This window comes from Cavia porcellus, unplaced genomic scaffold, assembly GCF_034190915.1.
Source record: "Cavia porcellus strain 051 isolate PalLab524CR breed Dunkin Hartley unplaced genomic scaffold, mCavPor4.1 scaffold_18, whole genome shotgun sequence".
NCBI lineage: Eukaryota > Metazoa > Chordata > Mammalia > Rodentia > Caviidae > Cavia > Cavia porcellus.
Window position 1 is genome coordinate 71,035,736 of NW_026947501.1, and position 16,380 is coordinate 71,052,115.

The window sequence follows — 16,380 nt, forward strand, 5'->3', positions numbered from 1 at the left end:
CTACAGGGTGCAGGCCCAGAAGGCTTCCTGGGGGTGGACCTCCTGAGTGGTGCTCAGAGGTGGGCAGAGTGTATTCGGTGGCCGGGAACCAGGCTTTATTCATGAAACCCACATTTTCCCCACCATTTCACTGTGTGCGGTCATGCAACTGCTGGTGTCTCCCGTAGCCAGGCAGGGCCCATCCCCAGAATCTCACAGAGAGGACCCCAGGCTCACCTCCCGCAACCAGACCCCAGCCCTGACCGAGCTCTGACCACACAGCTCGGGTTTGAGCGTTCATCTCCACCCAGCACTGACCCCGGCACGTACTCTTGCCCTACACACCCCAAACCCAGCCCTAACCCTGGCTTTAGTCCTAATGCCTAGCCTGCACGCCAGCTCCAGCCCTTGGCCCAAGCCTGACCTTCAGTCTTGGCTCCAAGTGGCTCACTCTCTGGGCACCCTGCACCCTGCACCCGTTCCACCTACACGGCCCATCTGAGATGCTGACTGTGGCTGTGGAGCCTGTGTGCCAAGGAGCCCTGGCCCAAGGGCCTCAAGTCTGGGGATGGGCACTGTACCAGGAAGACAGGGTCTGCGATGTGACACCTGGGCTGGCATAGAGCAGGCACTGGCACCTTTCATTACAGAGTGAGAAAGGATCCTGGCACTGCCACGCAGGGCGGGGAAGACCGGACATGAATTGAGATGCTGGCAACAGAAAGGAGTGACCACTGAGGCCCAGCTTCCCTCAGGCAGAGTCACGTTCCTTGTCCGTCTATCCCTCATTGGCGTGGGCCATCTGGGTAGAATTCCTGAGGTTGGCATGGCTGTTGGGCTTGGCTGGGTGGGAGTGGGAGGGGAACCTCAACTTGGCTGGACCCTGGAACCCCACCTACATTCTAGGGTGTTCTTCCACCCAGATCAAAGTTCCCATAGCCACCCACATTAATGCTGGCTCCCGGGCGGCATGTCGTTTCCGAGACTATTGGCTGTGCACCCGCATAGGCCTGGCCCCTTCTTGCTCCAGCCCCTCCGCAGCAGCTCCTTTAGGAGACCCAGGTGGCAAGCGGCCTGCACGGCTTCCAGGCTCAGGACTCTGTCCCAGCTCTGTGCCTGCCGAGTGGGTGGTTTTGGCAAAACACTTTGCACTCCGCTTGTCTCTCCATTTGTGGAACAGGGATCAGGAAAAGAGCTTTCTCAGGGGCTCCTGGGCACAGGAAGGGGTACAAGAGGAACCCTGTAAACAGTTCCCGACACAGACTCTTGGGCCTTGGGTCCTGGGGAGCCAGACACCAAGGTGCAGAGGGATGTTTGCAGAGCCAGGTGGGGAGCCCAGGTAGCCTGGCCCATGTTGAGGTCCCTCCTGCCTCCACAGCACAGTGAAGGTAGGGTGGGGCTGCCACCGCCCAGCTCCAGTCCCCTGGTTGGCTGCCTGTTCAGACCCAGGCAGGGGTAATCCCAGACTCCCATGCCTGGGGACCCTAACTCCCATTCTTTTTTTTTTTTTTTTTGCCTTTTTCCTTTTTATCGGTATCAGGGATCCAACTCATGACTGCCTGCTTGCAAGGCAGGCGCTTATGCCGCTGAGCTAAATCCCCAGCCCCCTAACTCCCATTCTGTTTCCTGGGCTGGGTTGGTTCCAGCAGAGCAATTCTGCCCCCCACCCCCGACATGGAGAGGGGGTACCATGTCATCCTGGTGGAGGGAGGTGACAGTGAGGTGATACGTGTGGCTGGGGTGGGGGAAGCGCCCTGTGTGACTTCAGTGCCTCCCTTGTTTTTAAGGGTGAAATCACCTCCATGCTTTCCTGCAGGGAGCCTGACCCTGGGGACATGGAATAGGACACAATCTCCACCAGCTAGGACAGTACCTGGAGCCAGGGTCAGGGTCGGGCGGTGGCTGGGATTCGGGGCCTATGACAGGGTGCTGTGTCCATGTGGGGCCCTTCCTGCAGGCTGAGAGCTGAGTGCTGAGCAGAGGGGAGTCCAGAGGTGTGGAAGAGGGACCCAGCCTCTGCAGAGGCTGAGCCTGGGGTGGTTACCAGGAAGAGGGTGGACACGCTGGCCAGAGGTTGTCCAGACCCTTGCTCAGGCATCCTCCCTGGCCGTGGTGCTGGCCCACATGGCAGGAGTTCCCAGATGAGCTCAGCCTCCCAGGGGCCAGCCTCCAAGCCCAGCAGCCCACAGCAGCCCAGGAGAGTGCCTGCCGGGATGGGAGCACCGTCCCCCTGGAGGCCTTGGAGCCGAGCCTAGACCCTGGCTAACTGAGTGCTGATTTCATCTTGGATGGTGCTGGATAAAACCGACTTTGAGGTTCCTTCCAGCTGTCACTTTCCAGCTCTGCAAAAGCCTCTCTGGGGACGGCGAGACCACATAAAATATAAATCAATAGGTTAAAAATACCCTTGTCTCCTGCCCGTCCAGGCCCTGTCACTCCACCTGCCTCCTCCTTCAGAAGCTTTGCCTTTGACTTCCGCAAGCTGGGAGCAGGAAGAGAAAATCACTTTGTTCCCGAACAAGGCAGCGCCACCTCGCCTCGACTGACAAGGCCTTGCCGTGTTCTTTTTAATCATTCCTGCTTCTCAGCGGGGCACTGTCCCGTCTCCGCTGACAGCCTCTGCTCCTGTCTTCTGGCTCTAATTGCCGGGGAAAGGGCGACCCCGAGCAGCCAGGATGCAGACCCCTAAGGGCACACCTCCAGCCTGAGCACTAAGCAACTTCTGCCCTCACGGAGAAGCCAGAGGGGGTGGAGATGGCTGGTGTGGTGACCCCAAATTAACCAGGCTAACGGCCACACTGGGAGCCTGAGAGGCGTCTGGGTTTACCTCCGAGGGTTCCTATGGCAACGGGACTGTTAGGAACCGCTAACTCAGAGTGGCAGAGGGTGAAATGGAATTTGATGTACCCGAGAATTCAGCAGCTAGGGAAGTAATTGGGGATCAATCTCTTTTTCCCACTGGGGCCAACGAATTCTCGTTGGCTTTATTTATTTATTTATTTGCGTTCACGCGTTGCTTTTGGGGAATGTCGGAGTGGTCTGAACACATTTATTTTCATTTTCTAAGCAGTTGCATTTCTGCTCTGCTTTGATGCGTGGAGTGCCGTGCGCACATGGGCGTGGAATAGTTTAACAACAAGATAGCTCCTGTGTGCCGTGGAGGATATATGGAGCCCCGAGGGCCGTCTGGGCTACCTCACCCGCCTCCCCACCCTGGCATCTAGGCTGAGCTGTCGGCCTCCACTGGGGAAGAGCAGCAGTAGCCCAGGGCTCAGGGACCTGTTCCCGGCCAGCTGGCAGCCTCAGCAGCTGCTCTGCCTCCGCTTGTGGGGTGCAGGGGCCCGCAGGTGGGCACACCCCAAGGCACCCTTGGGTGTGCACGCCGGGTCTGTCATCTCCCCTCCCTGTGGACAGACTGAGATTGTCTGGGGCTGTGTTTGAATGGTTCCTGTTGAGTGGCAGCTGCCGGGAGGCTCTTCCAGGATTTTGCTGTCCCCAGAGTCATTCTGAGGCGGCCACTCGACCTTTCTGAGCACAAACACACTCTGCATCTGAGTGTGATGCCCAAGGCCCCCGGATGGCTGCTACTGGAGAGTCCCCAGGCTAGGGCCAGGGGTTGGTTTTGGTGTCCATCTTGGGGAGCCTCAGAACCCACTGATACCCACTTTTTCTTTTCTGTCAACCCACAGGTGATCTTGATCCTGACGAAGTACTACCACGCAGACATGGGGAAGGTTCTGGAAAGTTCGCTGTGGCGGTAAGTCGGACTAGTGGTGACCTTGCTGCTGTACCTGTGCGCGCCTTGGGGCTCCTGGTTGGGGACAAAGGTCCAGTGCCCGGCTGTCCCAGCTTCCATGGTTTGGTGGCCTCACAACTTTCCTGCATCTGGAAAATGCGTGGAGAAGTCAAAAGCAGACGAGGAGTTTGGTTAACGGGCGCCAGCGTCCCTGGCGGATGACTCTGTTCCTGGGCTTCTGTGCTTGCTCTTCCTCTTTCTGTTGGTTTCCCTTCCTTTTGTTTCCCCGTTGGAGGAGAAGGGTTCAGATCATGAATTCAGGTCAGTGCCTGATCTCCCCTGTGAGCTCATGCAGCCCTGGGGCGCCTGCTGGCCTCATTGTTGAGATATTTCTTTCTCCCAGGCTCCTGAGCGGAAGAGATCCTTGGTAAATAAATAGCCCAGTGAATGCAGGGCTATCTCTTTATGTCGGGGTGAATTGGGCCTCCTCTGGTGTGTGACCTCAGAGGGAGAGGTTTCTGTGACTGCCACCTTGAGCCCACTTTGCCTTTGTGTGGGGAGTGTGGGCTCAGTTCTGTTCTCCCATATGGATTCTGCTGCTTCTCCACCTGTGGTTCCCTGGGCAGAGCCATTTGGGCCTCCAGTGGTCTTTCTTGAGTAAAATCCATTAATTTTTGCCATTTTCCTTTTTGAAGAACATGTGCCATCAGGATTTCCGATTCCCCAGGGTGCAGCTTGGGGTAGGGTTGCTCTTGGCTCTTGGCTTTGCTTTTAGCACAGGGGCCTGGGGTCCACTCTGTGGGTCACTCGTGGAACTGTCACTGGGCTGCTTCGAGAAGCTGTCCAAATGGTGCCTGGCATTGGATCCTTGCTGCGTAAGGAACGGTATCTCTCTGAGCCACCGATGTCTGGACACCTGTGGTGCTAACGTGGCCACTGCTGCTTCCTGGGTCCCTGCCCCCAGACTATGACTTCACCCCCAGTCCAGCTGTAACCTCCAGTTCCATCACCATCACCAGGAAGAGGGGCTGGCCACAGCCCAGTGCACAGGATATGCAGGGCTTTGTGACCCAGAGACTCGTGTTTCCACTCCAGACTTGGGTGCAGCCCCTCACTGCTACCTGACGAGACAGAGATAAATTCCAGTGAGACCTCTTCTGCTTCTCTTTGGGGATTTACATTTGAGGGTTGGTTTCAGGGTCACAGCTCCTGGGGGAGAGGGAATGTTCCCTCGCTGTTCGGCAGACGGTGGATGGACAGAGGGTGGCCCCCTTGGCTGTCAGTGGACAAGGGTGGCTTGGTCTCATCCTCCCAGGGAAACCTCTCAGCTGCCTCATTTACCTGACTCGATGCTGGGGTCAGGACTGAAAGTGCCTCCGGGGTGCTGGGGCTGTGCTGGGGCCTGGGGCTGAGGAAACGAGACCACCGAATACTGCTTGGGCGTAAGGGCTCCTTCCGGCTGTGTCCTGCATCTGCACCAGTAGATTTCTGGGTACCATTCACATTTGCTGTGGATTCTCATCGGGTAGGTGACTGAGCATGGTGGCCCTCTACCCTGGGCCTCGGGCTCTGTATAGAGACACCAGGTGGGGAAGCCCAGGGGCTGGGCAGCTCCTCCTCCCAGAGCCTCAGTCTCCTAATCAAAAAAGGGGCATGCAATGATCCCAAGAGCAGGTTGTACAGATGGAGGGTGTGAGATAGAACACAAAACAGCCCTAGCTCGGTGCGTGGTCTAAATTTAGTTTCTTTTCCCCAAAGCAAATCAGCCAGCTTTTAACTTTCCTTGTCCCTTCCCTCGTCACCATCTCTACACCCAGACGTTTCCTGCCTTTATTAAAAATGCACGCAGAAACATTAGTCATTTCAAGAAGCTTCTCCCATGGTCCCTCCCACCAGGCAATCACTGTCTTTGTTTGTGTTCTCTTTTTATGCTGACATCCCTCCAGCCTGCAGACGCAGAAGGAAGTTTTGCGCTCTGTTTTTTCCACTTGTAAATCACATTTCAGGTCCCTGCTGGCACATGGCTGGGCCATCATCTCTCTCACGCTGCACACAAGTCCCTGGAGCTGATTCGCCCTAACGCGCAGCCATCCCAGTATTGGTGCTGCCATAAACGACTCAGGCTTGTAGTTTTCCTTTTTGTTTTGTTCCCTGGGGTGGATCTTGGGGTGCCGTGTTACTGAGCCCGAGAGGCCACCTTGCCGGTGGGCCTGCTGGAAACCCGCCTTCTCCTTCGGGCGGACTCCTGCTCCCCCGTACTCCCTCCAAGCAGGGCTCCCCAGCCCCGAATCCTGTCTCCTGAGAACAGAAGCCATCTACAACTTGCTAAATGTGTTGCTCTTCTAACCATGGGGCCTGGTTCCTAGAGAGGACTGCGGTTTCCATTTACTCAGGGACACTTTCTCTTTCGGGTGCCTCTGCCTGTGTGATATCTGCCCTCCTACTTTGGGACCGGATGAAGAGTGGATGGGCCGTAGCCTGCCCCCTCTGGGTTTGAGGTCCACGGGGATGGAAGGTTCCAGATGCCCTTGTGTGGAGCACACATATTATGCGGGGCTGTTAAAGACAAGCTACCGAATGCGCACTGGGCTGCCCACGAATTCGGTGCAATCACGGTAAATGCATGTTTAACGGCAGGGGTGGTATTCACATTCTGGAGATGGCTCTGCAAATCCAAGCCGAATACACCACCACCAGCATCCCTGCTCGGCCTCCTTCACCCCTGTGCTGCCCTTCCTTCCTGCAGGGAACCCTTCTGCTCAGGGTCGGGGCCCCTTCAAATCAGGGCAAGACATTGGGCTGTGGAGGGAACCCAGTCTCCCTCTAAACCCAGGTTGGCACCAGGGATCGAAGTCACCTCCTGTTGGGGACTGTGGTAGAGACTTTGTGAAGACTAGGGCTGGTCCTGGAGCCCACTGGCTTTCACATGTGATGTCTGCATACAATGGCGGTGAGGTCAAGGCCACTATAATAGGTGACCACCAGCTGGGGGCTTAAAACAGCACAAATGCATCCTCTCATTGTCCTGGAGGCTGGAGTTCAGGTAAAAGTGTCCCGGATAGCACCTGCTCTGAAGCAGGACACTTCCTGTCCCTGAAGCTCCTGGCTCCTAGCTCCCTGTGGCCTTCTCCCTGTGTGTCTGTTCTTTGAGTGTCCCCAGACTACACTGGCCACTGGACTTGGGGATGATGTCATCCTGAGATCCATAACTCAGTCATCAATCATGCCTGCAAAGATGGCTTTCCCAAATAAGGTCACAGGCTCTGGGGTTCTTGACGGGGACCTCTTCTGAGCGCCGTGGTTTAGCTGACCACACAGTCCATCTTGAAAGGCTGAGACCATCGGAACCAGTGTCCTCAGTGGCCCTGTACCTGTTCCCATCTCTCTGACCCCCCGCACGCCCCTCTACCTCTTTACCTGCAGCTCACCTCCCTGCTGCCTGTCTGCTTGCCCAGCTCTAGGGGTGAGCTGGACCCCGACAGAGCCAGTGCCCAGCCCCTTAGGCTGGGCCTGCCCAAGTCCTCCACTTAGTCTGGACTTTTTGTTGTCCCCCCGCCCCAGGAGTGTCTGTGTGGCTGTGTTCCCTGCACGTGTGTGCATCCTGCACAGCGGTGTCCTGTCCGTGGCAGTGTCACTGCTTTGAAACTCACGTAATGTGGTATGCGATGAATTCTGACTTGAAAATATCCCCGTGCTCATTTGCTGGGTATTCCACGTGCACGTTCAGTCTTGTTGGTGCTGATGGCCCTGTGCCCTGGTAGCCTTTCCAGCCAAAGCAATTTGTTTGGCCCTTGTTCTGGGTGCTTGTGGGGCCTCCAGGAACCAATGAAGGGTGATTGACTAAGGTTCCCTGTACATCTTTCACTTCCTTCAAGAACCAGTGTCTACCCCTTGGGGGTGCTGTTGTCCCGGGTGAAAATATCTGGCAGGGGACAGGTCTCCAGGCCTCCTGCACGGACTCCCTGGGGTCTGCTGCCTGCACATTCTGGGTCTGCAGTGCGGCCTGAGGCTGCATTTAATAAACTCCAGGAGATGTAGGTGCCACCAGCCCTAAGCAGCGGCTGGCTAAGCTGGACCGGGCTGAGCTTGGTGTACACAGGCCCTGTGGGAGCTGAGGCTGCCTGCCCGGAGTGCACTGGCATGGCCCTCATGGTGGCTTCCTGTGCACAGACAACCTCAGCGGAAAACTCTTGTCTTCCAGCTGTCCCGCACTCAGCGTGAAGAGGGCACAGGTACCCTCTCTCTCTCTCGTCTCTCACCGAAGCGTGGCTGTTCTTGTCTGTGGCTCCCTCCCCCGCCTGCGCCCTGCACCACACAGCCTCAGCTGGCTGAGAATGGAGGGGACAGGTTCATCCCATTTATCACTGAGTGCCTGGGACCCCACAAAGAGCTGGCAGGAGGGGCGTATGTTGGGCATTGGATGGACAGATGGATGGATGGATGGATGGGTGATGGGCAGATAGATGGAAAGACAAATGGATGGATAGATGGGTAGATGGACAGGTGGATGGATGGGTGGGTGGATAGGTGGTTGGATGAATGGATGGACAGATGGGTGGATGAATGGTTGGATGAGTGGACAGGTGGATGGGTGAATGAATGGATGGACAGACGGATGGATGAGTGGATGGCTGGATGGGTAGGTGAAAAGATGCAGAAAGCTATGATGCAGGCTTGTGGGCTGCCTGAGAGCTTGCCCTGAGCATAGCTGTTGGGAAGCTGGATTTGAAATAAAGGGCGCCGTTATACAGCCCAGTTATCTCTGTGTCTGTGCCACTCCTGGCCCAGGTCAGCACTAAAGCTGTGCCAACCCCACCTTACCATGGACAGCTGTGCCCTGGGCAGGATCTTCAACTAGGGGTACAGAGGCATGGGGTGGGAAGGTCCAGCCTCCCTCGGGGTGACTTGGAACCCTAGCCTTTTGTTAGGGGCAGGGATGAACCTCTTTGATCCAGCCTCACTGTGCGCATGGCCCTTCAGGTATGCAGGAAGTACAGAGTGAGTTACAGCTCGGAGCTCACTGGGTGCTCTCGCGCCCCCTTCCTTCCTGCCTCCTTGGAGGTGGTTGGCTCACACAGTGACTCGGACCATGGTCAGCAAGTAGGGACAGTGTGGAAGGAGCCATGAGGTTCGGGGAGTCTGTTTGCACCACGTGGAGCCTGGCTGGCTCAACACCGGTATCTTGCTGTAACTGATGTTGTGTTTTTCTGTTTGGTATCACTCTGTTTCAAAGAAAAAGTCTATGACAGATTCAGATAAAGCCCAGCTCTCTGCTCCGCCTACCCTATCTACCCAGAGACAGTCTCTGCCTTGAAATCAGTGCAGATTATGCCCACTTAGGTTTTATGTCTTGCATCTAGAACATAATTGAGGCTGTAAGATGGTGCATGAATCATAGTTCACATTGACTGTGGGTGGACGCGTGGCTGTGTCTATTTGCAATCAATACATTCCTCCAGTTTAGCGTGCTTTAAAAATTGATAAGGATGACATCACCCTGCTTTTGGGAGTTTGACGATACCGCCGAGTTTGTTTGGGTGCTTTACCTATGCAGCGCATGTGCCCTAGCCAAAATGCGTGTTCCCGGCTGTGGCAGTGCTTGGATTAGCCAGGAGTTTGCTTTTCCAACTGTGGCTTCTCAGAGCATCTGGTGGGTCCTTGCAGGTGTCTGGGTGGGCAGAGGACCCCACCAGGTGGGCCTGTCCTCTCTGCCTCCTGCTGTCCCCTTGCCTGTGGGACAGTGCTGAGCTCCGTTGCTTGGGAGCCACCAGACTTGCCACGTTTGCCAGCAGGTGCGTGGGACTGAGCTCCAGCAGGGTGGACGGGTTTCCCTCGTCCGCCGGTGGTTCAGGTCCACTCCAGTGTGCCTGTCCTTTGTGCTAGTGGCTCTGCCTTTTATCAGCATGTTTGCAGTGTATGTGGCTTAGAGTCACCCTAGGGAGTGGGTACAGGGACACAGTGCGGGTGATTCTTTTTTAACCCCCTTTCCTCCCACATTTTTCTTTCTAATCGTCTGTAGATGGGTTCACAGGCTGCTTCTGGGACTTAACTATTATGAATCATGTTGTTTATTTTTATTTTCTATTCTTTTTATTTTTTGTGGGGCTGGGGCTGGAACCCAGGGCTTTGCGGGCAGAGCAAGCCCTCGCTGGAGCTATGGACCCCATCTCCCCATCTTGTGCGCTGTCTTCCTGGGGAGCTGCTTAACTTTCTCCACCCTCTCCTCTCCTTGTGAATGGTCCCAGTCATCTCCTGGGTTCAACACGCATCTCCTGTGAAGGAGGCTTGCACTCCTCCCACGCGCCCATTAGCCCCCCTGACACCTTCAGAGGGTCCCCCAGGGTGCAGAATCACCCCAGGTTTATGCCTCCTCCAATTGCCATCTTCAGGTGGGGCGGGGTCAGTCAGCTACTGGGCGAATGATGCCGTGTAACAGGCCATCCCCAAAGGGCCACTAGGGGGTTGAACTGGGTGGTCCCACACGGGGCTACCGGCTGGTGGACTTGGGCTGCTCTGTGCCTGCTCTGGGACCTGCCTGGAGGGACAGGATGGAGGCCACAGACAAGCAGGATGCTGGGGCTCCAGAACCTGCTGACCACACCACCCTAGGACCCCTGGGGCGCAGTGCTGGCATCCCATCAGCCTCTGCTCTCAGCTGGTTTGAATCGAATTATTTGCTCAAACCCCCTGAATGCTTCTAAGTCAGTTCTCGGTGACCCCTACTGCTCCGAGTTCCATTTAAATCACGCTCAGATCTCCATGGTGACGTCAGGGCAGATGCAGCAACCCGAGCCACGGGGCTGCACCCTTCCCGCTGAACTGGGCCTCACCCGCTGCCCATAAACACCAGGCCTCGGAAGGTGGTGGGGACACTTTGCCCTCCCTGTTCTGCCTTGGTCCCTCTTCGGCTTCTGTGGCAGGACTTCCTAGGAGACTCCTGCCCCCCTGGGTTCACCCTGGTATTGAAGACCACTCTGCATCATCCCTTCCTTCTCCTGCACCCTCCTCTTCTGACCATCTAGGGAACCAGGGTGACCAAGCCAGGGCACTGGAGGAATCTCAGAGAGAGCTGGCAGGACAGAGGGTGGGCAGGTGCCCCATGCCCTGACAGCCCCGCCCAGGCACAGTGTCCGTTTCACCCTGAGCTCTCAGCTGACTGCAGGGCCCTGGTTTTCTCCCTGCCAGGCCGCTGTCCCAGCACAGGGAACCCGGGCTCCCTGCACCCCCGGCCAGCTCCCTGCCTGTGTGATTGCCTCAGCGTCCACCTCCTGCAGCCCTGGCTTCCCAGAGCCATGGCCACAGCCCCACCCTGTGTCCCTTCCTTCATGGCTGGTTTTGCTGAGCTGGGCTGAAGTCCACCGCTTCCACCAAGACCTCAGGCCTCGCCATGGGGACCTTGTACATTGCCAGAGCCTCTTCAGAGGGATTCTGCCCTGGGCGTTGGCCGGTTCCTCTCCAGAAAATTCTCCCTCAAAAAAATAAATGAAAATACCTTTTAAATATTATAATTCATGTTCATCACAGGGATTGTGGAAAGTATAAAAGAGATGAGAAATAAAAACAATGCCTATGTTAACCCCCAGGAGATTAAAGCTATTAATATCTGAGACAAATGCTCTCATTCATCTTTTTAAGATGCAAATGTGTACGTGTTTTATAAACCTTGGAATGGTGTATTGAACGTCTTCCATGCGCCGATGCGTCCTCAGGTCTGCTATTTTTAACGGCCGTGTAATACACTGGTCTCCGAAGCAGGTCCTGTTGATCTGACCGAGCCCTCGGTTTTGGGTTTCTGAGTCACTCTCAGCTCACACCAGTGTGAAGATGGGGTGCTGATCCTGCTTCTGCGTTGCAGCCACACTGTGGATTAGTTTTTCAGGGTAGATTCCCATGCCTGGACTTTCTCTTGGGGGATCAGATTACAGGGGATTCCACGCTGTTTGAGCAGGTGGCGCAGGGTTTGTCTGAGGCTGTTACTGATGTCGCTGGGGGTAAGAAATGAAAAGCAGCTGGCGGGGTGAAGGAAGGCCTGTGGGAGGCTGCTGCCCCTCCCGGTATGGTCCCTCCTGCTCGGGCAGGGTTGGGCCAAGAGAGGCAAGGCTATGCTGGGTGTTCTGTAAATCCCATCCCTAGAGGGAGGCTCTGGGCCCGGCCTACCTTGAGGCCCGGCCCTTGACCCCTTGGGTCTTCAGCATTCCCAGTGTTGCTCTAAGAACAACCCTCAAGAAGCTGCCTTCCAGGATCCCTCCAACCAGTGCCACCCAGAGGATGCACAGTGGCGCCCACACCTGGATGTGGAGGGGCGTGGCCGGCCCAGTCGGGTCCCAGGGTGTGCTGGGACAGGGTTCCCTAGGAGAGACCTTGGAAATGGGTTCTGAGGAATGAATAGAAACTCACCAGGCAGAGAGGCTGGCACAGGCAGAGGGGCAGCAGGACAAGAGCTCAGAGGCTGGGGATGCCCCTTTTTTGGACCCTAGGTGACCAGCCAGGCTGGGGTGAGGCCGTGTCACTTCTCTAAAGCTTCCGTGACACGTCAGGACAACAGCCCAGGGCTGGTGGAGCACAGTTTCCTGTCTCATGGCTCTGGACACTGGATTCCAGCATGGCCTCCCTGGGCTGCAGGCCTGGGCTGCGTCCTTCTCCCGAGGCTCGGAGGCCGTCTCTTTCCTGGCTGTCTCCCACCTGGAAAGGGGACCCTTCCTGCCTCCCTGGCCAGCCTTGGGGTGGCCGAGCCCCCTCTCTGACTGTAGCAGGGTCAGGCTCTTCCTCTGCAGGGCCCTGTGGTGACACAGGTGATTGCACAGTCCAGGACGCCTCTCCTGTCTCAGCTCTTACATTGATCACCTGCCCAGGCCCTTTGCCGTGCGGGAGACACAGGCCACAGCCTGACTGCAAAACTTCTCAGGGGAACTGTCTGCAGACACTTTGCCAGGCCTTAGCATTGACCACAAAGGAGATATACCTGCCTTAGCACACAGTAATGGTGGGTGTGAGGGAAGAGGCTGTCTGGAGTGTTGAGGACCCCACAGAAGAGGGAAGTTGGTCATTTCAGAGGACGTTATGTTTGAATTGGGCTTGGAAGGATGAATAGGAATTTGCTAGGAAGATAAGCCAAGGGAACAAGGGTATTCTAGACAGAGGGAACATCATGTGCAAAGCCGCAGAGGCAGGAAGCAGCGATGGGCAGAACCCTAGAACTTAGGGGTACTAGAGAGCGAGGTGGGCAGAGACCGGCAGGGGACAGCTGGTGATCCAGCAGAGGTTGGGCCAGGTGGCCTCCTGTCCTGTGCATGAGACCAGGCTCTGCCCTGTGGGTGACCAGTTGCTGTACACAGGTTTTAAACAAGCTGAGCTGGGGCAGGGCCTGGGCATCTGGGTGCAGGGGTCGTGGACACAGGCTGACCACGATCCTTTCCCTGTATCCTTCAGGACAGTGAGTTCGAGTCCCCGCACCCTGGCATCCACGTCAGTGTCTCAGGAGGAGGGTGGAGGGCAAGGAGGAGCATTGTACGTGGGAGGCCTCTCTGCCTGCCGCTGGGTAGACTGCTATCCCTTGCCTGCCCAGCTGCAAGGGAGGCTGGGAAATGCAGCCCACTGTGCCCTCAGGACCCGTCACTGGTTCCCAGCAGCCACACTGTGTTTTCCAAAGCCAGCAGGCCGGTTGGAGACCCTGGGCAAGTGTCCTTCCCACCTGGCCTCAGCATCCCCATCTGTGCAGTGGGCACACGACCACCCCACCTTGCAGAGTCACCTTGTCCCAGGTGCTGAAGCAAGGTCGGCAGGGACAGTGTCCAGGGCTCTGAACCCTAGGGAGAGCAGGCCTGGCGCTGTGGGGCCTGTGGAGTTCTGGAAGCTTCTCCCTTACTCAGCCAGAGCAGAGCTCGGGGACCACAGGAAGGTGAGTTCAGGTGTGGCCAGGGAGGGGCTCTGGTGTCACTGTGGGCTGCAGCCCAGTCCGCTGGCACGTGCTCTCCCTGTCCCATGGAGCCCAGCCTCCCTACCCTGCCTCACCCGCGGCACCTAGGGCTCCCGCTGGCCAGCCTGTCACCTCCACCAGCCAGGGCCCACAGAACGTGGTGGACACTTGAGTCCTTTCTTGATCAGGCATTGGGCTACCAAAGCCTCTTCCCTGGCACCCCAGGGCTGGGGACCCCGCACCACTCCCCTCACGTCCCAAAGTGGTCTAGGTGTTTTCCTCCTGGCACAGGAGCCTGGCCCACCGCCCCACCCCGTGCCCGCCGTTCCCATGTGTACTGTGTTTATTTAAACACCGCTTGGCCCCGGGGGATGCATTGGCAGGGACTCCCCAAGGCTTGGGCTCTGTCAGGCTCTGTGGGGTCAGGCGGGGAGCCCCACGCAGAACCGTGTCACAGCACCCTTGGGCTTCCTGGAGTCCCGTCCAGCTCCTTCCTCCTGGACTCTGTCCCGGAGACCTGAGCTCGGCCGAGCTTATCCAGCGCTGCCCACAATGAGTGTGTGGCCTTGGGATGCTGCTTCCCTCGGTGAGCCCAGGCCTGTGACCGGGACGCTGGATGGCCTGGCTGTGGGGTCCAGGAAGGTGACAGACATCATTATTCGCGGGTCATCTTTGAGCGCTGTCTCCACAGTGGGAGGACAGAGGCCTGCTAACCCTGAGTGTCCCCTGGGGCAGCGGTGTGGCTCTGCACCTCTCTGCACCTTCCGCAGGGTCAGCGAGTGACTCTGCCTCTGTCGTGGCACTGGAAGGGTCCAGAGCCTCGGCCATCGCCTGTCACCTCTGTGGCCTGTGCCGCTACCCTATCTCTGCCAAGTGACCACCATGGTCCTCCCGTCTCTACTCTGGCCTCTGACAAAGCTCGGCCCGTGTCGCCTCTGCCTCTTGTAGGTCAGCTTGCAGGGGACAGGAGCCCACAGGAGATTTGGGGCTGAAGTTCACCCTCCTCCCGCATGATCTTGACCTCTCACTGCCCTCTGACCCCAACTCCTATCTGTGAAATGAAAGGCGAGAGGATCGATCGGACCAGACTGGCAGTGTCTTAGCCTGTTTTCTGTCACTGTAACAAAACACTCGAGGCCAGAGAGTTTATAAAGAACGGAGATTAATTCAGCTGATGGCTATGGAGGGCTGAGGTCCTTGTGCCTGGTTCCGCACCTCCTTGGCACCTGGAAAGGCCTTGCACTGCTGGGGGACAGGCCCGGCTGGCAGCTCAGGTGGCTCTGGTATTCTGTGACTCTTCCTCCGGGGAACCTCGGTTTTGAGAGACAGGCTGCCTGGATTAAGGGCTTGGGTCACCTCTGGCGGAGGGCAATGGCGGCCCAGTCCCTCTGCTGCCGCCCTCGGCCCCAGGCACCTGGGGTTGGGCTTGGGCGTTCTGTGCGCTTCTGCTCAGGCCTACGTGTGTCCTTCACCTCAGCCATGGCAGGGGTGCTCGGGAACTGACCCTCCCACCACCCCACACCCGGCCCTGGCCACAGCAGCCCCCCCACCCATGAGGCCAGTCGGCAGAGGAGGGCCAGGGCCGCCTAGCCAGAAGTGACCCACAGCTTGCGTCACACTGAAGTCCACGTGGCCCCCTCCCGGGACCCCAGGCCCGGCCGGCTGCCCACCCTGTGTGTTTCTTTTCCTGCATCTCTGCCTCCCCCGCCCCTCCACGTCATCCTAGCCGTCCCTCCACGCCTGGCCGGGACTTGTGCCCCCAGGGGGCAGGTTCCAGCTGAGTGGCACCCTCAGAGCCGTGCTCTCTGCCCTCCTGCTCCGTCCTGTTCTGCCTGCTCTTTTCTCCCTCGCGTGCATTGTGAGCGCCCCACATTCAAATGGCCTCTCAGCCCTCATTTGCTGCAATACCGTGTTGCTTTGTGATCGTTCTGGCCGTGTGTCCTGCCCCTTAGGTGGGCAGTGTCCTTGTCTGTGAGGGTCACTCCTGTCCCAGTGCCCCGCGTAGCCCTGACACACAGTAGGTCTTCCCATGTGGTGGAGACCGGAGGCTTTCTTGGCCCATGATGGGTCTGCAGGGTCAGCCCAGCCCGGGCCTGAGTCTTCCTCAGGGACCAGGGCACCAACCCGGGGTCATTCGGACTCCCTGGCTGTGGAGGCAGCCGTTCCCTCGGGTGTCACTGGGAATGTCACCTGAGAGACTAGTTTCGGGGGAGAGCAGCTTAACCCTTCTGCAATGCCTGCTGCTGTCCTGCAGAAATGTTTCAGACGACGCAGCCCCGCTGGGGTTGGGGGGAGCTGGCCCTGGTGGCCCTGGTGACCCACGCCAGTGGGGCCTTGGGGAGGAATGTGGGCTGGGTCTGCCTGTCCTCCATTCTGCTGCCAGGCCTGGCAGAACTGGCCTGGGGACTTGCGGGGCCTCCTGGAATGAGGACTGGGCACTGGGGCTGGGACTTGTTGGTTCACACCCCTGGGCCCTGGGGCCTTAGAGCGTGTGCCCCACTCTAGCGGGGGCAGGGGCACCCGGTGTGTTTTCCCTGGTAGGAGCCCAGGCAGGGCAAGGCCCTGGTTCTTTTCCCACCCTTCTTGTGGGTCATGGGATCCTGGGGATCTTGGGTGCCCCGAGCTAGGGGAGGAGTGGAGTGGCTTTGCTGGGCTGGAGACATTAGCTCTGGAAGGGATTCAGCATGGCAGCTCTGCTGAGGGTCTTTCCATGGGGTCCCACTAGGCACCCTGTTCTCAGCACGCAAAT

At 57.7% G+C, this 16,380-nt stretch overlaps 1 protein-coding gene across 5 annotated transcripts in view; it reads left to right on the forward strand.

The window, feature by feature from the left end:
• Positions 1–16,380, forward strand: part of Sorcs2 (sortilin related VPS10 domain containing receptor 2) — a 287,015-nt gene that overhangs the window by 114,703 nt on the left and 155,932 nt on the right. For all 5 annotated transcript variants that reach the window (XM_063230214.1, XM_063230216.1, XM_063230215.1 and 2 more), the window contains exon 2: positions 3,669–3,736. In XM_063230214.1, the coding sequence (XP_063086284.1) occupies positions 3,669–3,736 (68 nt within the window). The remainder of the gene's footprint in view (positions 1–3,668; positions 3,737–16,380) is intronic.